Here is a 26,296-nt window from a genome sequence, read left to right as displayed (position 1 = left end):
TTTCATCTCCCCTCATACAGCTCTGGAGCAGACATGCAAATCCGCTTTTAATGAGCGCAGCCTGTGGTGTGTGTGTGTGTGTGTGTGTGTGTGTAGGGGGATGGGGATATGCTCAGGAATTTTAAAGTGGGGTAAAAGGAAGGTAAGGTTAGTAACCGACAGCAGCGTGCCAGAGCAGAATGGGAGAAAAAGGCTTTGTAATCTGTGAGGGAGGTTGAGGGGTATGTCAGATGTGATAGGAAGTCTCCTCTCTCGACTCGCGCATTCATTAGCCCCTCTGATATCTGACGTGGCTCCCTCTCTTTGGTGCTAAAACACTCTGGGGTGAAGCTGCAAAGGGTTTTTTGGTGATTACATTTCCAACCAGCATCAACAATAATGCACATTGCTTCACGCAGAGAATTACTGTGAGGGCTTTGAAAGTTTTTTTTTTTTTTTTTTTTTTTTTTTTGATTCGTCTGGATGTTTTAGAATCCCCTACCTCCCCCCCGTACGCGTCTGCAGTACATTCAGGTTTTCCAAGCCATTACAGTAATGGCAGGGACATAACAGCTTTTAGTCTTGCTGTGGACTTTGCTACAAAGCGTGCAGGGTACTTTTACCTGATCTTTGGAAAGTGATAATCCATCAGGGGTGCATGTCATGTGACGTCTGATGTTCGGTCATGACATATAGCTCTCTGGAGCCGTGATGCAGATGAGCTTTGCGCTGTCTGTAAAGATCCTGGATCAATGTACGATTTATCGCCTTCAGCCGTTGTCATATAATGTTAATACACTGAGGACTTAAGACTTTTTTTTGATGAGCTTTTGCAAATCGATCGGCGGTGAACAACCTCATCAGCTGCCACTGACTTGATCGGAATTTCCCTGGAGGTCCTTATAGCCCTGCGAAATGGCTGCGCTCACTAGGTGGTTTCTATAAAATACTAGACCAATTTGTACAAAATCTCCACAGTAGTGCAATTAGACAACCCAGAGACTTATCGCTCTATAAATAATGTCATAAAATATTGGATAAATGATACATGGTGGCTATGATGACAACACACTCAGTGTAGTCCACTGCTTTATGCGCCTCCCAGATGTTTCTAACCACACGTCTACAAACAGCCTTGACGCAGCTGTTTCATGGGAGGAGCAGAGGGCGTTCCACACCAGTCTGTCCCACGAGTACAGTTCGCTAATGACCAGATTCAGGAATTGTCAAGCAGCCCCCATGCCTTCCTCCCCTCCATAAAGTGCGAGTTCCATAGCAGAAGCATGCTTCTCCTCACTGCCTGCATGGGTTTCTGCCTTCTCTCTGACAACACCAGTTTCAGATTACCACCTGGCTATGGCTGCGTCCTAACACTGGAGGGAGTTCCTCTGTCTGTCTTGACAGCCAGGCTACCGTAGCGTTGAGTCATGTCACTGGACACAACACTGTGGTGCTGTTCTCCTGAAGCTGCTGCCATGTGGGAGTGGTGGCTGGTGGCTTTGTTCTGTTGCCTTGCAGCTTCAATGTAAGTAAACAAGTTCAGCAAGCCAGGTCTGGGCAGGAGACTTGATTGTCTGCAACACTGTATTGTTCAGTTTTTATTATTATTATAAAACATTTTAAAAAATCATTTCCAACTGTGTGGACTGGTCAGCAGGTGGAGTGATCTCTCAGATCAGATCTGTGATCAGCGACGTGTCGGCAGTGGCTCTGCCAGGCAGTATGAGTTCAGTCCCCATGGTGATTTCACAGTCTGATACTGCTGCACAGCGGCTGTTCGGACAGCGTGTCTGAAATTTCCATTGCTTCATTTGAACATCGTGCACTTGGCTTTGGGAGATGATTTTTGCTTACTTTGAGCTTTTTTAAAATCTAAATCGTATACCTGGTCTCATGATAAATCCTCTGGGTTAGTGATGCCCTATTGTGCTGTTTGATGAGCAATGCCATGTTGATTCCCTTTTGCCTGGAGGTATTTGAACAGCAAAGGCCTAGAACAACAATGACTCGTACAGTTACCTTCTCTCCTCTCCTCCTCCACACCCAGGTAAACAGTGTGGTCTCTTGGAAACCAAACGCGTTGACGCAACCTGGAACAGGGTGTGTGGGAGGGATGATGTTGACAGGTGGCGATGCTGAATGCCTGTCTATCTCCGACTCTCAGTCACTCACATGGCCTAAAGCTTCCAGGAAGCTGCCTTCTGAAGTTGCTCAGTCTCAGCCAGGTAGAGGGCAGGAAGCCGTGCTACTCCAGCTAGTCTTGTTATAGACTCCATCCGCTCAAGTCCTACTGTTCTCTCTGCTGCCGCACGGCAAGGGGTACGGATGCACCGAGTCTGGAACCAAGCCACCCGACTGCTAAATAGTTGGTGCATAAAGGGTTAATGCAGATCGATTAAGTCTTTTGACTCCTCACACATGCTGCTGTTAATGTTTATCTAACCTGTTGCCTAGTCACTTTGTCCCTGCCTTTTTTAATGTTCATATCTTCCTCAATTACCTCACATCGGGCTCCCGAGTGGCGCAGCGGTCTAAGGCACTGCATCTCAGTGCTAGACGCATCACTACAGACCCTGGTTCGATTCCAGGCTGTATCACAACCGGCCGTGATTGGGAGTCCCATAGGGCGGTGCACAATTGGCCCAGCATTGTCGGGGTTTGGCCAGTGTAGGCTGTCATTGTAAATAGGAATTTGTTCTTAACTGACTTGCCTAGTTAAATAAACAATAAAAACATGGATTTGTTAGTCATGTGTGTGTGTGTGTATATAGCTAAGTTATTGTTAGTCATTGTGTATTTATTCCTTGTTAATATTTTATTTATTTATCTTTTTCCCTTTCTCTGCATTGTTGGGAAGGGCCCACAAGTTTCCATTTCACAGTTCATCTACACCTGTTGTTTACAAAGCACGTGACAAATCGAATTTGATTTGGAAGGCTTCCAGAGAATACCTGAGGAGTTTCTAACCAGGTTTGACCATGGCTGAGTCCTGGTGACTGACTCCTGGTGTCCCTGGTCCACTCCACAGCTGATTGTGGTTTCTCCACTCTCTGTCAACTCTCTCATTTTACTAGGGCTAACGGAACACACAGCAGCAGTCTCACTCTCGAATGGAATGGGATCGCTCTCCAGAAAGAATGTAGAGCTCTGTAATGGATGATTTGTTTCTCCTGGCAGTGAATATGGGCCACCGATGGACTGTCTGTGCTGGCTGTAACCCAGTGATGGGGGGGTCACTCACAGATCTAGTGATGGCATGCTGTCCCCCTTGCGCGCACATCCGCAGAACGCTCCGACGTCACATCAAGCAGCACTCTGCAAAGATGGCCTCCTCAGCCTGCCTGCCCTGCGCCAAATGGCTACGCTGTCTGAGCAGAGGCTAAGCTGACGCTCCAACAAAAGATGAAACTATTGACCTGTGACTTAATCCTCTAATCTCCGCTGTTATTGTGCAACCACAAATGCAGAGGCATTATCGTTCCAGGGAAAGGGCACGGTTTTATGACGGGTGGCCCAGCCAGCCCCTTTGCAATGTGCCATGAATGCCCATCATGCTCTTATTGTGCATGGTCACTCTAGCATAAGCTTTATCTTAGTCAATTACTGTCTGTAAGGCTGCAGCCTGTTCCATACTATTTTTGTTGTGTGTTTGTGTTTATCTGTTTGTGGGCTGTGCTGCATGCGTTTTTCCACTGGCTACTGGGCGGCGTTATCTCATGCAGGGTAGAGGGTACAGTGGCGTTTTATTTATTTATTTTTAAAGAGGGAGGGGAGGGAGGTGCAGTAAAACGCTGAAATGGAACTCGGAGTCAAAGAGCAGCTCTTCAACAGCATCCAGTTCCGTCAGGCAGTGAACTCCTTTTAATAAGCTGTTCATTATTTCTGAGAGAGTGGATATTGATTAAAAAGCAAAGCGGTTTTAATTTTCAACTCAAATGTTAATGCCATCCCAGGTGAAGACATTTTTTTCGGCTTACGTGAGGAGAACCTCTAACGACTGAACCAAAGTGCCTTATTCTCCCAGTTAGAATGGCGTTGTATTTATATTTGAAGCACTAAATAGGCCTGACTAGTGTTGTAACTATATGTTGCGCTAGTATCACTCTCCGTCTTTCCACAACCTCGTGTGCTGCCTAGCCTGAACCCTGTCTCCATTTTGAAAGTCAGGACATTATTCCAGCTCCTGTGGATGTGATTTTTGAGCTTTCTCTGCCCACCCAGGTAATTCCTTCGACTCACGCTTTGGCAACTTCATCTTGTTCTCGTTATTTAACACGTTTCAGTTGCCGCGAGGAAGAGCGCTTGTGCACCGTTATTTGTGAAGGCGGTGATATGGGATTTCCAAACGCTCAACGTGGTGCTGGAACTCCATGTCAAGACGAAGCAGCTTATTCTGGCAGAGTCCACGCGTTTTTTTTTTTTAATTGCAGGAAAACTTCCTGATTGTGAGTTTGCTGTATCTCTACTGATGTGACACTGGAGCCAATCATATCTGGTCCAGAGGCAGTGCCAGCGCCTCCCTCCTTACCCCAGTGCCTGGAATTTAATTGTGGCCTATAGGATGCGATCTGGGGAATGCTGATGAGGGGAAAGGCTCAAGAATGCCACCAAAACAGTCCTCCTGCCAGTCCCTTAAGTGGTCTATTTGGGATTCAGCAGCAGCCCCTCTCTGTCCTGTCTGTCTTTCTCTGTGTCCTGTCTGTCTCTCTGTCTCCCGCTCCGGCTGCCAGGCTGGCGTGGAGTCGAGCTCCCCAGGGGAAGAGTGTTAATGCAGGCCCTCAGGCCCAGGGACCAGGGTAATTGGGTTTGCATGGTCGGTGTCAGGGCACCCCCACCGCTCCCTACACAAAGGCCACCTCCCAGCCAAGCTGTTAGGGACAGAAACACAAACCCCTCCTGATCACTGGTGTAATTCATTGGAAAGGCTTATTGAATTACTGGAATGCTGTATGTGCTTTTTTTGTGTGTGTGTGTGAGGACCTGCTGCAGATTGCACAATGAGCTTGAGGGCCTTGTTTGCCTGCCTGCGTGCGCAGCTCTCTCCAAGCCCAGGCTCTGAACACTACCGTGAATAACGGCAGACTGCTAATTTCTAATATCCCCAAACGGCGTAATTACTGCAGCTTCCATTCAGAATCCTTTTTCTCTTGTTTTCAAGTACCCAGGGGGTCGTGTTAGCTTTCCTTACGTCTGCTGTTTCAAAACAGACCGTCCAGAAATCTGCGTCTTTAAACCCTGTTTCAACTGCGTTTTTATGATTTTTTTTTGTTTTCTTCTATAGCTGTACCCCCCTGATCGCTATTGTTTACATTCTCAGACACTACGTTAGTACAATGCACGGCCATCCTATGTCTGTTTATCATGGAGCGAATGCAGCCGGCTACATTTTCCGAATGTTTTGCTTGAAGTTGAGCTCGCATTTTACCGGAGAAGAGTAGGCTACAAGAGGATAAATACCAGAGAAAAGTAGCTCCACATCAGTCAGAGCGCTGTCTGCTGATAGAATGCCAGTTCCTGGATTCTCATTCAAGTGCAGAAGTGCAAATGAAGCTTAAAATGAATCTGATTCTGAGCAGAGATTTCAATAACCATTTTACATCTGTTTACAATACCCAGCAAGGTATTTCTTACGCCTGAAAAATCACAATCGGCGTTAACGCGACCCCTGGTGTCTGTTTGACCAGGTCTTGATGTGGGGTGGGGGTGGGGGGTCACAGTCTGTCTGCGCTGTAACCTCATGACAGCCTTGAGGCTGGAGCTGCATGGCTGGGCCTCATCCAACTCCGACTGTATTGGCTGGCCTGGTGTCAGCTGCCTGCTACGGCTTATGTAGCCAGACATGCACATCCATGCGGCCTATTATACTCTGGTTGGTTTGATGCTGAGTGCTTCGAGCACCCCCACTAGTATGTTTTTGCTCAGTGCAACAAGAGCCAAGTTGTTCATGTCAACGTGGCATGAAAAGGGCAAGCGGGCAAAGACTAGTCTTTTTCGACCTGGATATGTGTAGTGTTTTTTTAAAACGCTTTTGTCCTGAATTGAAATGATCACCTCACCTCTGTTTTGGTAAGAAGCTGAGCGGTGGGAGAAAAGCAACCGCTCTCAATTTCATACAGCGCCGTGGCTGCGAAGACTGGCCATCCATGATATTAACGTTTTACCCGTTTTTTTTTTTAAGGTTAGTGTTTGTTTACATTTACTTTGTTCACAAACATTGGAGTAAATTTTGCTTGGTCATGAGGTATTTACAAGTTATATTCTTTTAAGAATCAATGGGATATTATAAATCCAAACATTTCAGCAACCAAGGCTTTAAACTGCCTCACACACACAGCATGGTGGCAATCTCCACTGATTGGCAGAATAGTTATGGAGTATGGTGTTAAGTCACTGGCGAGGTGGGAGCAGGTGAACTGAGAGAACCCACTTCCCCTACAGTATACCATAGACTGCTTCACATAACCACCCAACCAATTAAATAGACCGGTTCCCAACACTGAAACAGAACTCCAAATGCACAGTTAGCAGCTATCTGCAAACACAGGCCCTGTCTCTGAGCCCAGCTTGGCTGCGGGCTACAATAAGCTGAACAATGTGTTCAGCAGTTTGAGCAGTGAAGCGATAATTGACACATCCTAAAAAATGCAAGTAAGGATTGGGTTATTAATGCTCCCTCTCTTCCTGGCGGTGGTTTCAACGGCACCATTAAGCCTTTAATTGAGAAGGAAGATTGAAATTAAAAGTCGTTGCCTTGGCACTGCCATTACCTACTTGATTTTTTTTAAATGAAGATGAAACCCCCTTGGGGGTGTACACACGACACGATTACAAACGTGAGCATTCCAATCACAATGGCCAGCCGTGTTCTTCCAAAAATAACTCTCAATAAGCCGTTTGCTTCCAGGACTGGGGAAAAAGTGAGGAATCTCCCTTTTTGAGTGACAGACAGGTGAGCGGGGTTCTAAGAAAACAAGGGCTTTTCAAGCAGTGGAATAAGGCTGTTGATATAGAAGGTATGGCCTGGGTTTCGGTCGAGAGTGAAGATGATACCAAAAGCTTGTTACCAGGTTACATCACTGTTGTGAGTTGTGTGCCAGATCTTCAGGCGTAGCAGAGGGGGACTCGCTGAGCCATTCCCGTCTCTTTCGCCAAGTTACATTACACCTTTTTTTTTTTTTTTTGTGTGTCATTTAACAGACTCTCTTATCCAGCGTGACTTACAGGTGAAATTAGGGTTAAGTGCCTTGCTCAAGGGCACATCAACAGATGTTTCACCTAGTCTGCTCTTCTTCGGTTACTGGCTCAGTGCTGTTAACCGCTAGGCTACCTGCCATCCCTCCCACTACAGGAAGATATCTCTTATAACCGCAAGCTTTTCTCTTTCTCGTCTTAGTTTCTCTGTACTCTCTCTCTCTCTCTCTCTCTCCAACATGCTCAGGGGCAGCATTTAATCACCGGTGGTGTAAATATTTACTGTTGAGTTTTTAACTACCGATGACTGTGTTGGGTCTTAAGGAGATGTGCAGCACTATCATGGCCATGGGTCTCATGGTCTTGTGTAGCCAGGCAGACATATGCTGTGCTGAGGTGTTAAGTGTGACAGATGCATGGCTGGAGTGAATTGGGGGGGGGGGGGGGGGGATATTCATTGCAGATATGTGCATTAGAAGGAACACTGGTCTGGTACCTATCAAGAGTTTTGCGTCTGGAAGTGTGACTGAGAATGTGGAGTCTGGATATCCCTTTCTCCGGGATAGGGAATGATTCAGGGTTCTGGATATCTACAGGTTTCCTTAGCTAGGTAAAGAGAATGTGGTAAGCATTAGGTACCAGGAAATGTAGCCTATATGGAACTATAAGCAGGTACTAAAACGACGGCTTGCCAAGTGTAAGGCTATGCAGCAGACAGTGGGAAGGGGTGAGTTTCAAACCCAATTCTTTCCGCTCCATCTCAAGACCGTGAAGGTGTCATCTACTGTGACGGTATGGCGAGGACGGCAGGCTCCATCATTAGTCACCCTGTTGCCTCAGAGGATGACGCCTACAGACAAAAGGGTTTGGCACTACGCAATGGCTGCACTGTGTTTGAGCCACATCAGACTTATTGACAGTGAGGCATGACTGAATCACTGTCGGTGCTCTGCGTAATAAAAAGGTAGGGAACTTGTTGGATTAAGATATTTCAATACCAAATCTGCCATTAATCTGAGGGGGATAAAACCCTTCAAGCGCCACTGAATAGAAACTAATTTGACGAGGCGTTTATTCCTCTGTTGTAAAACGCGCCCCAGAGCACCACACTCAAAACAAATTACAGTTGAGGAAAAACCCTGGTTTGTGAAAGCGACAGTGACAGACTCAGCTGGATCAAAGCGGTTCCATGTGTGGAGTGGTAATCTCCTCCCTGGGTCTCCTAAGTGTCGGAGCCTGAACTCTCTGGCCTCTGGATGGTCCTGGCCTTGGCTGCCTCTCACAGAGCTTTGGCCTGATGAAGGCAGAGGCGCTGCTGCCGCTCTTCATCATTCCTGCCCCAGCCAGGGTTCGCCAATGTAAGACGATCGGCCTTGCAGATTCTGAAACATCTGGATCATTAGCATAGGGTCAAATGGCGTTCGTCTAAGTGTTGCGGGTGGAGCCACTCATCAACCTGCCGTCTGTCAGCTTGCTGGCCTCATGGCAAGCTAACGGGGTCTGGCTGCATCCTAGCCCTGCTTCATCATCCTATTGTAAGGATGCAGCGGATCACTGCTGCTGAGCCACAGGTTAGAGCCAGCTACAGACACACTGAGTGAGAGATGCAGGGGAAAGTCTGCTAGTTGTATTTCAGGGTATTGTGGCTTGTGTTACAATGTAATTGGTGGTAGAACAATTAGAGATTCGTATTTTCAATGGTACATAAAAATAATGAGAATAGTGTGTTTTAATTTGATCTCGGAGAGGGTTGGTTACCCTGCTATCTCTTTTAAAGTGGAAAATGACTCATTAGCAGGACGTGACTCACCTTTTTCATTTCAATTAAAACGGGTGCCTCCAGAGCCACTGTGGCATTTGGTCGTTTCAGGTAATAAAGCAGCAGTGAGCTTGCATAAGTGCTGCTACTACGTCTCCTCTCACAGATCAGGGTCTTAGTTACCACTAGGCTGAGGCTCTAGTCAGTGACTTGCTGCAGCGTATAGCCTTGTCTCTGTGAAGGGCATTCCTGCTGCTCCTCAAACCCTCCGAGTTCTGGGAGGTATTTATTACAGCAGGGTGGGCGTGTGAGCAACACACACACACACACAGTGGAGATTCCTCTCTTTCTCCTGCGGGGCTTTCTCCCCCACCATAGTGCAGTGCTTTACAGGGGCTTGTTTTGCATGGCTGCCTGCCTTCACCTAGCTATGCCTGTAACTTTAGGCCCCTCTCTTCTGCTGCTATTTTAAGCCAGAGAGGGCATCGAGCCCAGCAAGAGGGGCTGTTTGTGTGCAAATCAAGGCGGATACAAAGGGCCGAGCATAGGCTAGGACGGTTGGCATGATGACACAGGGCTGGTTGTTTACGGCAGAGGCTCCGCCTGGGGGAGGAGGGTTTACTAGCCTGCAGTCAGAATTCCTCCTGAGCCATTCCCCCATTTGGCTGGCAGTTGTGAAAACAATTCTCCCTCTAGTATTTAACTCCGCGTCAGCTCTATGGGCAGCAGGGAGCGTGAATGTGCTAACTTGCAGGGGTGGTGGGATATCTTTTTATTTTAACAGGTAAGTTGACTGAACACATTCTCATTTACAGCAACGGCCTGGGGAATAGTTACAGAGGAGAGGGATGAATGAGCCAATCTTAAACTAGGGATCATAAGGTGACCATGATGGTATGAAGGCCAGATTGGGAATTTAGCCAGGACACTGGGGTTAACACCCCTACTCTTACGATAAGTGCCATTGAGTCTTTAGCGACCACCGAGAGTCAGGGCCGATGTTTAACGCCCCATCCGAAAGACGGCACCCTACACAGGGGCAATGTCCCCAATCACTGCCCTGGGGCATTGTAATTTTTTTTTTTTTAATTACAAAGGGTGCCTCCTCCTGGCCCTCCACCTCTACTTCCAGCAGCATCTGGTCTCCCATCCAGGGACTAACCCTGCTTAGCTTCAGAAGCAAGCCAGTGGGATGCTGCTGGCTCCTGGACTTGAGTTCCTGTGTGCTGGCCTGGTATTGGGATTATGGAGTGTGTGTCAGACAGCCTTGTGTGGTATTGTGAACCATCTCTGTAACAAAATATGTGGCACAGCGTTGACTACCAGTATGTGGATTTAAGGCTAGGCTGAGTCAATCAAACCTACCTGTTTTTCTAGTATCCTGTAAAACGGGAAGCATCCATATGTTTTGAAAGTACCTAAAACCAATCAGACATTTACCTTTTTACTACAGGGAATATGATACTAATTTAATGCAGTATATCTAGCTAGTTGCCAGACATGGTCTTTTTTTTATGCTCACCAACCTCATTGTTAAAGTGTAATTTCAAAATGTGTGTAGTTGGACTGAACCCTGCCTGTCTTATCTTCTAGGCCTCACTCAGAGACCGCTAGACAGCTGAGCTGGGGGAGCCTTGCCCTCAGCCTCCACTCACCTCACCTGGCCTGCTTTCCACCCATCAACACCCCCCCGCCCCCCCCCAGCCTAGCCCAGCCTGCCGTCGCTATGACGTCGGAGCTGGAGAGTAGTCTGACCTCCATGGATTGGCTGCCTCAGCTGACCATGCGGGCTGCCATCCAGAAGGCGGATGCCCAGGGGGGCCACGGGGGGCAGGGCATGGGCAAGAAGAACGCCATGCTGGACCCCAACACCACGCTGGACCAGGAGGAGGTCCAGCAACACAAAGATGGCAAGCCGCCCTACAGCTACGCCAGCCTCATCACCTTCGCCATCAACAGCTCGCCAAAGAAGAAGATGACTCTGAGCGAGATCTACCAGTGGATCTGTGACAACTTCCCTTACTACCGGGAGGCAGGCAGCGGCTGGAAGGTACGTACTGTAAGAGGACAGACAGACGAGCTGGAGTAGAAAGGATGTCAATTCCCAGCTGATGACATCACCCGGTGTCTGTGTGTGGTTTTGGAATGCTATCGAGTTAGTTTTGTAGACATCGAGTTGGACGTGAAAGCTCAATGTCATTAATAACAAGCACCACACTGTAATTTCCCGTAAAGCTCAAAGCGAACTGTACATCTTTTGAATAAAAAAATTAAATAAAAATAGGAGCAGCCCTGCGAGAACTGTGAAGTGTAAAATTCTGGATTAATATTCAGAGATGTCCCGATCTGAGCAAACAAAGACTAAATAACTCATTCATGGGTGGTATTATTCATTGCAGATGCCTTGATAGGGAGAAGGCCGTTGTGTAGGAGAGCGCCAGTGCTGTGTCATCATCTCAAGGAGCACATGATCAACACAGATGAAGCTATGCTGATTGCCTTTTAAAGAGCCCAGATGGAAAGTGATACAAGAATGAGTTTTCCAATCAGTAGACATTTATAGGAAGTAGGATGTGCGGCACTGGTTTATTGCAGTCAGACATGATGTATGCAGCCCATTTCCTGTGTGCGTCTATGTGGGGAGGGGATAAGAAAGTATCCAGCATTAAATGGGTTGATTTGGCTTCATTTCAACCATGTTGATATGCAATGTCTTAGATTTTAGATTGAGATTTTAGTGGGATCCCCATTAGCTGACGCCAGTGGCGACAGCTAGTCTTCCTCTGGTCCGGCGCAAAAAAAACAAATATATTAGACAAATACTTTTACTACATTTTTGTCATAACTAGGTTTATTTTATTTAAAAGGTAATTTGCTATTTGCCTGAGTCATTTGAGATTAATATGATCGTGGGGGGTGGGGGGGGGGGGGTTCTAAGGTGACGAATGGAGTTGTTTTAAGCTGGTCATACTATGGATCATTTAGCTTTTTGATTATGAATTTTAGGGCCCCTTTATATATAAAAAATTATAACAATTATTTGATAAAATATTGAATTTGGCATTTACTAGTATAGCCCATAAATGGCAAACAATGTATCATAAGAAACAAGGTTGAGGTGTTTCCCCTGTATCTAGGAGATCAGGAAATATATATATGGGATGCTCTGGATCGACAATGTGTTCCAGTTCCCACCAAATATCCAGCTACTTCGCACAGCCATTGAAGAGGAGTGGGACAAGATTCCACAGGCCACAGTCAACGTGATCAACTCTATGTGAAGGAGATGTCGTGCTGCACGAGGCAAACACCAGATACTGTCTTTCTGATCCACACCACTACCTATTTTAATGCATCTGTGACCAAGACTCCTCTGTACTCCCAGTCATGAGAGATCCATAGATTAGGGCCTAATGAATTTATTTCAATTGACTGATTTCCCGTTATGAACTGTAACTCAGTAAAGTCTTTGAAATTGTTGTGTAAAAAAACATTGTTCCGTATAGATTTGTCTAGGTGAAATAATGAATATTTAGGCTACCCCCATCTTCCATTATGTTCATATTCAGATAGCCATTTTCAACTAACCCTACTACCCCCCCCACACACACACACACACACACCATCATAACAGTCAAGGGAGGTAAATAACAAGGGGGTAAATAACAGTGGTTTCCTTTGAAAGTGGGAAAATGGGATCTTTCCAAAAATGCCAGACGTATTACTGTACTCCTCATATTCAACAAATAGCATTTTGTTCTTCCCATAGGAAAAAAGCAACCACAACTCTCATTTGCGGACTGCGGCGTGGCAGCCGCAACACCGATGAGTGAAAAGCAGCACACATGGGAAAATAGAGCTTCTGATGTGATCAAAGCAAAAATAGCCTACATGAAAGTACGAGAGAGCGTAAACATTGTTTCTAGTTGAGGTTAGTTGCAAGTCAAGTGTCCTGGATTCGCATCAGTTTAAAAGATTGAAGTGACCACCTGGGAGCTGTGAGGGAGAGCCGGGCAGATCCGCTCGATCAGACCACACGACTGAAAGATGCCGATGCATTGCATTAAATATTGTGCATGTTTAGGATTTGACAAAACGGATGAAATGGAGTTTCTTGTCAAATTAAATGTCCAGTAGGCTCATGTGGAATTCTCGTCACACTTTTGTCAACTAAAATTTGTAAAAGTTATTGGGGTTCTTTTTCGGGGCATCTCATTATTGTCAGTTTTAGTTAGTTATTGGCGATGAAATTAACACAGAGTCAATCTCTCCTCTACTTTGAGCTAAGAGAGACTGACATGCTTACTGTCGAAATTGCAGAGGTTACTAAGGAGTGGTGGATTGTGGGCTGGGTGGTAACCTTGCAGTTAAGAGATCGGGCCAGTAACCAAAAGGTTGCTGGTTTGAATCCCGAGCTGACTAGGTTAAATCTGTCTGTGCCCTTGAGAAAAGCACTTAATCCTAATTGCTCCTGTAAATTGCTCTGGATAAGAGCATCTGCTAAATGACAAACAAAACACATTGTTAGCCTACACAGTTTGAACATGGGTAAAAATAACTACTGTATGGTGGTGAAATGTATTTAGGTTGACTATTGCGGCTGTGATGTGAAAAATGTGGTATCACTACGCATGTTTTGCGGTCTATTCATTCATAATTTACATTTTCAAAGACAAAGTCTTTTTAGATGATGGTGAAACATGGTAATCACAGGAGCAACAGCGTTTAATTCAATTAGCCCGCTGATAGTCCTGAGAATATGATCTGTATACACCTAATATAACTTCTTTTCGAACGCTTTTAAAACACGGAAACCAAACGTGGAGACTATGGATACGACGTCCTCCGTGCTAATGCATTATCATAATTCGTATGCGCGTCACTAGAAATTCCTACATTAGCACATTTCTGTTAACTGAAACATCCTGACAAAATACCACATATTTCTGGGCCTTATGTGCCTGAACCTAAACTGCTAAGGGGGGGAAAAAAACCTGTAACTGATATTATTGGTTGCCCAATCAGTCAGTCTAGATGCAGTTCTTTTGAAATGAATACCGGGATGTGTTCAAAACACCAGGCATCTGAGCAGTTATTCAAATTGCATAGGCTATTCACTGCAGTTTCCAGCCTAGAGTTTTATACTGACTAGAAAACAATAACATTCTTCATTACATTGTATTGTAACGTATGGTAGCTTTTCCAGCTGTGTACCCCTGGACTGGTAGGGAGCGCACTCAGCGCAGCCTCTGGAGGCACATAATGTAGCTACCTATGATTTCGTTATCTAATAAATGTTTTATTTCGCTGTGTAAATTGACTTGATATATTCACTGCGGTATTAGGCCTAACATTGAGCTTATATGAATTCTGGTCTAATATGCCTACACTTCTACCTAGGCTGTAGATTACATCTCCAGCCTGTCTTTGTTCTGTTGCACAATTATGCACCTGGCCTCGCCGCTGCCATGGTTATTCCTGGAGTCCCAGGAAAAGTCAGACTACAAAAGCTTGTTGGACACTTATTTCAAATGTAGTTTTTTGCCTAATAGCCTATTGGAGGAGAGATTTGCGCTTGATTACTGAATGTAAAATAGGCTACAGCATTAAGAACGGGCAGGGAGATGGAAAGGGGAAGTTCGTACGCCTACTTTAGGCAATTATTATCTTAACACTGATAAAATACACCGTATGAGTGGCCTGCTATGGTACCTTGTCCTTCGAAACTGTCAAGAATATACCCAAACTCATCCAAATGGTTGCTACGTCACTGCAGTTTACAACCTATGGACAATAATTGTGTATTCACTAGATGACCATAATAAATTCCTCGTCGCCCTGTTGTAGCCCAGGTATAGCAGTTGTTGTCTAAAAACATGCATAATCACTAGTGGAACTTTGCGTTCCCAGGGACCACAGATCTCAATTTTATTTTTTTCCCCCCTTGCACTTTGACGGGTAAATATTGCCCTAATATACACTGCTCAAAAAAATAAAGGGAACACTAAAATAACACAGCCTAGATCTGAATGAATGAAATATTCTTATTAAATACTTTTTTCTTTACGTAGTTGAATGTGCTGACAACAAAATCACACACATTATCAATGGAAATCAAATTTATCAACCCATGGAGGTCTGGATTTGGAGTCACACTCAAAATTAAAGTGGAAAACCACACTACAGGCTGATCCAACTTTGATGTAATGTCCTTAAAACAAGTCAAAATGAGAATCAGTAGTGTGTGTGTGTGGCCTCCACGTGCCTGTATGACCTCCCTACAACGCCTGGGCATGCTCCTGATGAGGTGGCGGATGGTCTCCTGAGGGATCTCCTCCCAGACCTGGACTAAAGCATCCGCCAGCTCCTGGACAGTCTGTGGTGCAACGTGGCGTTGGTGGATGGAGCGAGACATGATGTCCCAGATGTGCTCAATTGGATTCAGGTCTGGGGAACGGGCAGGCCAGTCCATAGCATCAATGCCTTCCTCTTGTAGGAACTGCTGACACACTCCAGCCACATGAGGTCTAGCATTGTCTTGCATTAGGAGGAACCCAGGGCCAACCGCACCAGCATATGGTCTCACAAGGGGTCTGAGGATCTCATCTCTGTACCTAATGGCAGTCAGGCTACCTCTGGCGAGCACATGGAGGGCTGTGCGGCCCCCCCCAAAGAAATGCCACCCCACACCATGACTGACCCACCGGTCATGCTGGAGGATGTTGCAGGCAGCAGAACGTTCTCCACGGTGTCTCCAGACTGTCACGTGCTCAGTGTGAACCTGCTTTCATCTGTGAAGAGCACAGGGCCCCAGCGGCGAATTTGCCAATCTTGGTGTTCTCTGGCAAATGCCAAACGGTGTTGGGCTGTAAGCACAACCCCCACCTGTGGACGTCGGGCCCTCATGCCACCCTCGTGGAGTCTGTTTTTGACCGTTTGAGCAGACACATGCACATTTGTGGCCTGCTGGAGGTCATTTTGCAGGGCTCTCGCAGTGCTACTCCTTGCACAAAGGCGGCGGTAGCGGTCCTGCTGCTGGGTTGTTGCCCTCCTACGGCCTCCTCCACGTCTCCTGATGTACTGGCCTGTCTCCTGGTAGCGCCTCCATGCTCTGGACACTACGCCGACAGACACAGCAAACCTTCTTGCCACAGCTCGCATTGATGTGTCATCCTGGATGAGCTGCACTACCTGAGCCACTTGTGTGGGTTGTAGACTCATGCTCTCATGCTACCACTAGAGTGAAAGCACCGCCAGCATTCAAAAGTGACCAAAAGCTAATGAATGGCCTAATATAGGTAACTAATATTTAGTTTCTTACCTCAGCTACACATCACAAGCCTCTGTTAGAGCTGTTCCTGTGCTCAACAGGCTCTAGGCTATGCAAGCCTCTCCGATAATAGGCCAGTCCTCTCTTCGTGAAATCCCATGAAAGCTATAGGCTACCAAAGCTATGGGATTTTTTTATTTTTATTTTTTTAAATACTTTTTTGATATTTCAAGCCTAATGGCCTATTTTGGGGAAAGAAGCAGGCTTACTTTTACTAATTTGCTGAATGTAAAACAGGCCTACAGCATATAAAATGCATGTAGGGGAAAGTTGAGGACAAAGTGCATTGGTGTGATCACTTTTGGCCATTTATGATAACACTGTTACGTAGCCTAGATGAGCACAGTGAAAGACCCAGAGGAATTGACAACTGTTAGAAAAATGGAAATCCCTAGCCCAGCCTAAATAGCGGTTTTTGGTTGAATTGCGACATAAAATAAAAAATATTATTTTTAAATAGAAGTTACTATATATATTATTTTTCCTTAGGCCTACATGTACATTAAAGTATTATTTTCAGTTGTCACTGACCAACACGCACTGAATGGTCTGAATCAGTGTGTTAAGTGCCATGAATGGTCTTGTTGCCACCTTTTTAATCGGCAACATGTAATAGGATGTGTTGCTCAGTCGACCGGTGCAGGACTGTAGAACGATGAACTTTCTTGTGGATACTCACCAACATTTTCTAGTCCTGTAGCCTATAGTTTTATCGTTGTTTTTATAGTTATTGGCTTGATGGCCCTTAAACTTCTTACGGCTGAAATCCCGTTAACGGGATCAATTTGACAACTGCCAGTGAAAGTGCAGGGTGCCAAATTCAAACTGAAATATCACAATTAAAATTCCTCAAACATACAAGTATTATACACCGTTTTAAAGACAAACTTGTTGTTAATCCCACAGTGTCTGATTTGAAAAAGGCTTTAAAGCGAAAGGACACCAAACGATTGTTAGGTCAGCACCTAGTCACAGAAAAACCCTGCCATTTTCCCAGCCAAACAGAGGAGTCACAAAAAGCAGAAATGGAGAAATTCATCACTAACATTTTGATCTTCATCAGATGACTCTCATAGGACTTGATGTTACTCAATACATATTTTGTTCGATAAGGTTCATATTTATATCCAAAAATCTCAGTTTACATTGGCGTGTTATGTTCAGTATTGTTTTGCTTCCAAAACATCTGGTGATTTTGCAGAGAGCCACATCAATTTATAGAAATACTCTTCATAAATGTTGATGAAAATACAAGTGTTATACATGGAATTAAAGATATACTTCTTCTTAATGCAACCGCTGTGTCAGATTTCAAAAAAGCTTTACGGAAAAAGCACACCATGCAATAATCTGAGTACAGTGCTGAGACCAAAACAAGCCATACAGATACACGCCATGTTGTGGAGTCAACAGAAGTCAGAAATAGCATTATAAATATTCATTTAACTTTGATCTTCATCGGAATGCACTCCCAGGAATCCCAGTTCCACAATAAATGTTAGTTTTGTTCGATAAAGTCTATGTCCAAATACCTCCTTTTTGTTCTCGTTTAGTTCACAAATCCAAATTCACAAGGGGCAGGCACTTATTTCAGACGACAGTTCCATTACAGTTCGTTGAATCTGCTTCTATCTTTAGGATGTTTTTCATAAATCTTCAATAATATTCCAACTGGACAATTCCTTTTTCTTTAGAAAGGAAAAGGAACACAGCTAACTCTCACGGGTGCACGCGAGACTGAGCACATGGCATTCTGCCAGACACCTGACTCAAACAGCTCTTATTCTCTCCCTCTTTGCAGTAGAAGCCTGAAACAAGGTTCTAAAGACTGTTGACATCTAGTGGAAGCCTTAGGAAGTCCAATTGGACCAATTTTTTTCACTGTATATTGGATAGGCAAAGACTTGAAAACATACAGACCTCAGATTTCCCACCTCCTGGTTGGATTTTTTTCTCAGGTTTTTGCCTGCCATATGAGTTCTGTTATACTCAGACATCATTCAAACAGTTTTAGAAAATTCAGAGTTTTCTATCCAAATTTAATAATATGCATATATTAGCATCTGGGCCTGAGTAGCCCAGAAGCTAATATATGCATATTATTAAATTCAAAAGTGTTCAAACAAAAGTGACCAAAAGCTAATGAATGGCCTAATATAGGTAACTAATATTTAGTTTCTTACCTCAGCTACACATCACAAGCCTCTGTTAGAGCTGTTCCTGTGCTCAACAGGCTCTAGGCTATGCAAGCCTCTCCGATAATAGGCCAGTCCTCTCTTCGTGAAATCCCATGAAAGCTATAGGCTACCAAAGCTATGGGATTTTTTTATTTTTATTTTTTTAAATACTTTTTTGATATTTCAAGCCTAATGGCCTATTTTGGGGAAAGAAGCAGGCTTACTTTTACTAATTTGCTGAATGTAAAACAGGCCTACAGCATATAAAATGCATGTAGGGGAAAGTTGAGGACAAAGTGCATTGGTGTGATCACTTTTGGCCATTTATGATAACACTGTTACGTAGCCTAGATGAGCACAGTGAAAGACCCAGAGGAATTGACAACTGTTAGAAAAATGGAAATCCCTAGCCCAGCCTAAATAGCGGTTTTTGGTTGAATTGCGACATAAAATAAAAAATATTATTTTTAAATAGAAGTTACTATATATATTATTTTTCCTTAGGCCTACATGTACATTAAAGTATTATTTTCAGTTGTCACTGACCAACACGCACTGAATGGTCTGAATCAGTGTGTTAAGTGCCATGAATGGTCTTGTTGCCACCTTTTTAATCGGCAACATGTAATAGGATGTGTTGCTCAGTCGACCGGTGCAGGACTGTAGAACGATGAACTTTCTTGTGGATACTCACCAACATTTTCTAGTCCTGTAGCCTATAGTTTTATCGTTGTTTTTATAGTTATTGGCTTGATGGCCCTTAAACTTCTTACGGCTGAAATCCCGTTAACGGGATCAATTTGACAACTGCCAGTGAAAGTGCAGGGTGCCAAATTCAAACTGAAATATCACAATTAAAATTCCTCAAACATACAAGTATTATACACCGTTTTAAAGACAAACTTGTTGTTAATCCCACAGTGTCTGATTTGAAAAAGGCTTTAAAGCGAAAGGACACCAAACGATTGTTAGGTCAGCACCTAGTCACAGAAAAACCCTGCCATTTTCCCAGCCAAACAGAGGAGTCACAAAAAGCAGAAATGGAGAAATTCATCACTAACATTTTGATCTTCATCAGATGACTCTCATAGGACTTGATGTTACTCAATACATATTTTGTTCGATAAGGTTCATATTTATATCCAAAAATCTCAGTTTACATTGGCGTGTTATGTTCAGTATTGTTTTGCTTCCAAAACATCTGGTGATTTTGCAGAGAGCCACATCAATTTATAGAAATACTCTTCATAAATGTTGATGAAAATACAAGTGTTATACATGGAATTAAAGATATACTTCTTCTTAATGCAACCGCTGTGTCAGATTTCAAAAAAGCTTTACGGAAAAAGCACACCATGCAATAATCTGAGTACAGTGCTGAGACCAAAACAAGCCATACAGATACACGCCATGTTGTGGAGTCAACAGAAGTCAGAAATAGCATTATAAATATTCATTTAACTTTGATCTTCATCGGAATGCACTCCCAGGAATCCCAGTTCCACAATAAATGTTAGTTTTGTTCGATAAAGTCTATGTCCAAATACCTCCTTTTTGTTCTCGTTTAGTTCACAAATCCAAATTCACAAGGGGCAGGCACTTATTTCAGACGACAGTTCCATTACAGTTCGTTGAATCTGCTTCTATCTTTAGGATGTTTTTCATAAATCTTCAATAATATTCCAACTGGACAATTCCTTTTTCTTTAGAAAGGAAAAGGAACACAGCTAACTCTCACGGGTGCACGCGAGACTGAGCACATGGCATTCTGCCAGACACCTGACTCAAACAGCTCTTATTCTCTCCCTCTTTGCAGTAGAAGCCTGAAACAAGGTTCTAAAGACTGTTGACATCTAGTGGAAGCCTTAGGAAGTCCAATTGGACCAATTTTTTTCACTGTATATTGGATAGGCAAAGACTTGAAAACATACAGACCTCAGATTTCCCACCTCCTGGTTGGATTTTTTTCTCAGGTTTTTGCCTGCCATATGAGTTCTGTTATACTCAGACATCATTCAAACAGTTTTAGAAAATTCAGAGTTTTCTATCCAAATTTAATAATATGCATATATTAGCATCTGGGCCTGAGTAGCCCAGAAGCTAATATATGCATATTATTAAATTCAAAAGTGTTCAAACAAAAGTGACCAAAAGCTAATGAATGGCCTAATATAGGTAACTAATATTTAGTTTCTTACCTCAGCTACACATCACAAGCCTCTGTTAGAGCTGTTCCTGTGCTCAACAGGCTCTAGGCTATGCAAGCCTCTCCGATAATAGGCCAGTCCTCTCTTCGTGAAATCCCATGAAAGCTATAGGCTACCAAAGCTATGGGATTTTTTTATTTTTATTTTTTTAAATACTTTTTTGATATTTCAAGCCTAATGGCCTATTTTGGGGAAAGAAGCAGGCTTACTTTTACTAATTTGCTGAATGTAAAACAGGCCTACAGCATATAAAATGCATGTAGGGGAAAGTTGAGGACAAAGTGCATTGGTGTGATCACTTTTGGCCATTTATGATAACACTGTTACGTAGCCTAGATGAGCACAGTGAAAGACCCAGAGGAATTGACAACTGTTAGAAAAATGGAAATCCCTAGCCCAGCCTAAATAGCGGTTTTTGGTTGAATTGCGACATAAAATAAAAAATATTATTTTTAAATAGAAGTTACTATATATATTATTTTTCCTTAGGCCTACATGTACATTAAAGTATTATTTTCAGTTGTCACTGACCAACACGCACTGAATGGTCTGAATCAGTGTGTTAAGTGCCATGAATGGTCTTGTTGCCACCTTTTTAATCGGCAACATGTAATAGGATGTGTTGCTCAGTCGACCGGTGCAGGACTGTAGAACGATGAACTTTCTTGTGGATACTCACCAACATTTTCTAGTCCTGTAGCCTATAGTTTTATCGTTGTTTTTATAGTTATTGGCTTGATGGCCCTTAAACTTCTTACGGCTGAAATCCCGTTAACGGGATCAATTTGACAACTGCCAGTGAAAGTGCAGGGTGCCAAATTCAAACTGAAATATCACAATTAAAATTCCTCAAACATACAAGTATTATACACCGTTTTAAAGACAAACTTGTTGTTAATCCCACAGTGTCTGATTTGAAAAAGGCTTTAAAGCGAAAGGACACCAAACGATTGTTAGGTCAGCACCTAGTCACAGAAAAACCCTGCCATTTTCCCAGCCAAACAGAGGAGTCACAAAAAGCAGAAATGGAGAAATTCATCACTAACATTTTGATCTTCATCAGATGACTCTCATAGGACTTGATGTTACTCAATACATATTTTGTTCGATAAGGTTCATATTTATATCCAAAAATCTCAGTTTACATTGGCGTGTTATGTTCAGTATTGTTTTGCTTCCAAAACATCTGGTGATTTTGCAGAGAGCCACATCAATTTATAGAAATACTCTTCATAAATGTTGATGAAAATACAAGTGTTATACATGGAATTAAAGATATACTTCTTCTTAATGCAACCGCTGTGTCAGATTTCAAAAAAGCTTTACGGAAAAAGCACACCATGCAATAATCTGAGTACAGTGCTGAGACCAAAACAAGCCATACAGATACACGCCATGTTGTGGAGTCAACAGAAGTCAGAAATAGCATTATAAATATTCATTTAACTTTGATCTTCATCGGAATGCACTCCCAGGAATCCCAGTTCCACAATAAATGTTAGTTTTGTTCGATAAAGTCTATGTCCAAATACCTCCTTTTTGTTCTCGTTTAGTTCACAAATCCAAATTCACAAGGGGCAGGCACTTATTTCAGACGACAGTTCCATTACAGTTCGTTGAATCTGCTTCTATCTTTAGGATGTTTTTCATAAATCTTCAATAATATTCCAACTGGACAATTCCTTTTTCTTTAGAAAGGAAAAGGAACACAGCTAACTCTCACGGGTGCACGCGAGACTGAGCACATGGCATTCTGCCAGACACCTGACTCAAACAGCTCTTATTCTCTCCCTCTTTGCAGTAGAAGCCTGAAACAAGGTTCTAAAGACTGTTGACATCTAGTGGAAGCCTTAGGAAGTCCAATTGGACCAATTTTTTTCACTGTATATTGGATAGGCAAAGACTTGAAAACATACAGACCTCAGATTTCCCACCTCCTGGTTGGATTTTTTTCTCAGGTTTTTGCCTGCCATATGAGTTCTGTTATACTCAGACATCATTCAAACAGTTTTAGAAAATTCAGAGTTTTCTATCCAAATTTAATAATATGCATATATTAGCTTCTGGGCCTGAGTAGCAGGCAGTTTACTCTGGGCACCTTATTCATCCAAGCTACTCAATACTGCCCCCCAGCCATAAGAAGTTAAAACCTCTCAAGGATCGGAACCTTTTTTTCAATTTTCGCCTCAAAATGGCATAACCAACTAACTGCCTGTAGCTCAGGACCTGAAGCAAGGCTATGTAAACTCAGCCAAAAAAAAAGAAACGTCTTCTCACTGTCAACTGTGTTCATTTTCAGCAAACTTAACATGTGTAAATATTTGTATGAACATAAGATTCAACAACGGATATATAAACTGAATAAGTTCCACAGACGTGACTAACAGAAATTGAATGATGTGTCTCTGAACAGAGGGGGTTAACCTTTCTGATCTCCCCATCCCGGATCCGGGATCGTGAATACAGACTCAAGCTCATTACCATAACGCAACGTTAACTATTCATGAAAATCGCAAATGAAATGAAATAAATATGCTAGCTCTCAAGCTTAGCCTTTTGTTAACAACACTGTCATCTCAGATTTTCAAAATATGCTTCTCAACCATTGCAAAACAAGCATTTGTGTAACAGTATTGATGGCTAACGTAGCATTTAGCATTAGCATTCAGCTGGCAACATTTACACAAAAAAACAGAAAAGCATTCAAATAAAATCATTTACCTTTGAAGAACTTCAGATGTTTTCAATGAGGAGACTCTCAGATAGCAAATGTTCAGTTTTTCCTGAAAGATTATTTGTTTAGGACAAATCGCTCCGTTTTCTGCGTCACGTTTAGCTATGAAAAAACCCCTGTATCCAGGATTGTGTAAATCTATCAGCAAGCTCATTAGCATAACACAACGTTAACTATTCATGAAAATCGCAAATGAAATGAAATAAATATGCCATCTCTCAAGCTTAGCCTTTTGTAAACAACACTGTCATCTCAGATTTTCAAAATATGCTTCTCAACCATAGGAAAACAATCATTTGTGTAAAAGTAGCTAGCTAGCGTTAGCATTTCGCGTTAGCATTTAGCGTTAGCATTAGCGTTAGCATCCAGCACGCAACATTAACAAAAACATAAAAGCCTTCAAATAAAATAATTTACCTTTGAAGAACTTCTGACGTTTTCAATGAGGATACTCTCAGTTAGATAGCAGATGCTCAGTTTTTCCAAAAAGATTCCTTGTGTATTAGAAATAGCTCCGTTTTATACATCACATTTGGCTACCAAAAAAAATCCGAAAATTCATTCCTCAAAACGCGAACTTTTTTCCAAATTAACTCCATAATATCGACTGAAAACATGGCAAACGTTGTTTAGAATCAATCATCAAGGTGTTTTTCACATATCTCTTCATTGATACATCGTTCTTGGACACATGCTTTCTCCCCTGAATCAAATGGTAAAGTAGAAGCAGCTGGCAATTGCGCACCGAATTCGACGCAGGACACCAGGCGGACACTTGGAAAATGTAGTCTCTTATGGTCAATCTTCCAATGATATGCCTACAAATACGTCACAATGCTGCTAAGACCTTGGGCGAACGACAGAAAGTGTAGGCTCATTCGTTGCGCAATCACAGCCATATAAGGAGAGAATGGAAAACAGAGCTTCAGAAATTCTGCTAATTCCTGGGTGATGCATCATCTTGGTTTCGCCTGTAGAATGAGTTCTGGGGCACTTACAGACAAAATCTTTGCAGATTCTGAAACTTCAGAGTGTTTTCCTTCCAAAACAGTCAAGAATATGCATAGTCGAGCATCTTTTCGTGACAAAATATCGCGCTTAAAACGGGAACGTTTTTTATCCAAAAATGAAATAGCGCCCCTAGAGCTCTAACAGGTTAAAATCAAAAGTAATTCTCAATCTCGTGTGGACACCAGCTGCATTAAGTGCTGCAGTGCATCTCCTCAAGCACTGCACCAGATTTACCATTTATTGCTGTGAGATGTTACCCCACTCTTCCACCAAGGCACCTGCAAGTTCCCAGACATTTCTGGGGGGGGGGGGGGGGATGAACGGCCCTAGCCCTCACCCTCCGATCCAACAGGTTCCAGACGTAATCAATGGGATTGAGATCCGGGCTCTTCGCTGGCCATGGCAGAACACTGACATTCCTGTCTTGCAGGAAATCACACACAGAAAGGGCAGTATGGCTGGTGGCATTGTTATGCTGGAGGGTCATGTCATGATGAGCCTGCAGGAAGGGTACCACATGAGGGAGGAGGATGTCTTCCCTGTACACCACAGCATTGAGATTGCCTGCAATGCCAACAAGCTGAGTTTGACCATCACCCCTGGTGAGACACAACCTGCTACTCATCAGTGAAGAGCACTTTTTGCCAGTCCTGTCTGGTACAGCAATGGTGGGTTTGTGCCCATAGGTGACGTTGTTTCCGGTAATGTCTGGTGAGGACCTGCCTTACAGGCCCTACAAGCCCTCAGTCCAGCCTCTCTCAGCTCATTGTGGACAGTCTGAGCACTGATGGAGGGATTGTGCGTTCCTGGTGTAACTCGGGCAGTTGTTGTTGCCATCCTGTACCTGTCCCGCAGGTGTGATGTTTGGATGTACCGATCCTGTGCAGGTGTTACACGTGTTATGCAACTGCGAGGACGATCAGCTGTCCGTCCTGTCTCCCTGTAGCGCTGTCTTAGTCGTCTCACAGTACAGACATTGCAATTTATTGCCCTGACCACATCTATATGCCTCCTTGCAGCATGCCTAAGGCACGCTCGTGCAGATGAGCAGGGATCCTGGGCATCTTTCTTTTGTTGTTTTTCAGAGTCAGTAGATAGGACACTAAGAGGCCTAAGTTTTCATAACTGTGACCTTAATTGCCTACTGTCTGTATGCTGTTAGTGTCTTATTGCCCTGTGGAACACAGGTGCCTGTGGAACACAGGTGCATGTTCATTTAATTGAACAAGCATGGGTAACAGTTTTTAAACACTTTTTACAATGAAGATCTGTGAAGTTATCTGGAAGGCAAGGTCTTGAAAGGGACATTTTTTTCTTTTTTTTTTGCTGAGTTTATATTCTTGATACAATTTGAAAGGAAACACTGACGTTTGTGGAAATGTGAAATTAATATAGGAGAATTTAACACATTATTAGATCTGGTAAAAAAAAAAAACATATTTGAAATGCAATTGAAAGGCCATTATATCACTTAGGAGTCTAGGTGTGATTTAGGCAATTAGATGCCAGCAGTGTACAGTGGGGAGAACAAGTATTTGATACACTGTCGATTTTACAGGTTTTTACAGGTCAGTAATTTTTATCATATGTATACTTCAACCGTGAGAGACGGAATCTAAAACAAAAATCCAGAATATCACATTGTATGATTTTTAAGTAATTAATTTGCATTTTATTGCTTGACATAAGTATTTGATCACCTACCAACCAGTAAGAATTATGGCTCTCACAGACCTGTTAGTTTTTCTTTTAAGAAGCCCTCCTGTTCTCCACTCATTACCTGTATTAACTGTACCTGTTTGAACTCGTTACCTGTATAAAAGACACCTGTCCACACACTTAAACAAACAGACTCCAACCTCTCCACAATGGCCAAGACTAAAGAGCTGTGTAAGGACTTTAGAGATA

The 26,296-nt window shown here is 43.3% G+C and overlaps 1 protein-coding gene and 1 long non-coding RNA gene across 3 annotated transcripts in view; both read left to right on the top strand.

The window, feature by feature from the left end:
* Positions 1-26,296, top strand: part of LOC110527824 (forkhead box protein J3) — a 92,130-nt gene that overhangs the window by 17,952 nt on the left and 47,882 nt on the right. For both annotated transcript variants that reach the window (XM_021609355.3, XM_090240891.1), the window contains exon 2: positions 10,523-10,979. In XM_021609355.3, coding sequence (XP_021465030.1) covers positions 10,656-10,979 — 324 coding nt within the window. In that variant the 5' untranslated portion in view covers positions 10,523-10,655. The remainder of the gene's footprint in view (positions 1-10,522; positions 10,980-26,296) is intronic.
* Positions 21,381-25,698, top strand: LOC149982536 (uncharacterized). Its single transcript, XR_016497241.1, has 2 exons — positions 21,381-23,061; positions 24,533-25,698. It is a non-coding gene; the product is annotated as an uncharacterized LOC149982536 (long non-coding RNA).

The sequence above is a fragment of the Oncorhynchus mykiss genome, chromosome 7 (genome assembly GCF_057628025.1).
Source record: "Oncorhynchus mykiss isolate SJ-2025 chromosome 7, ASM5762802v1, whole genome shotgun sequence".
In the NCBI taxonomy this organism is placed as follows: Eukaryota; Metazoa; Chordata; class Actinopteri; order Salmoniformes; family Salmonidae; genus Oncorhynchus; species Oncorhynchus mykiss.
Note: the sequence above shows the minus strand (reverse complement) of the source record. Positions and strands in the feature narration are given on the sequence as shown.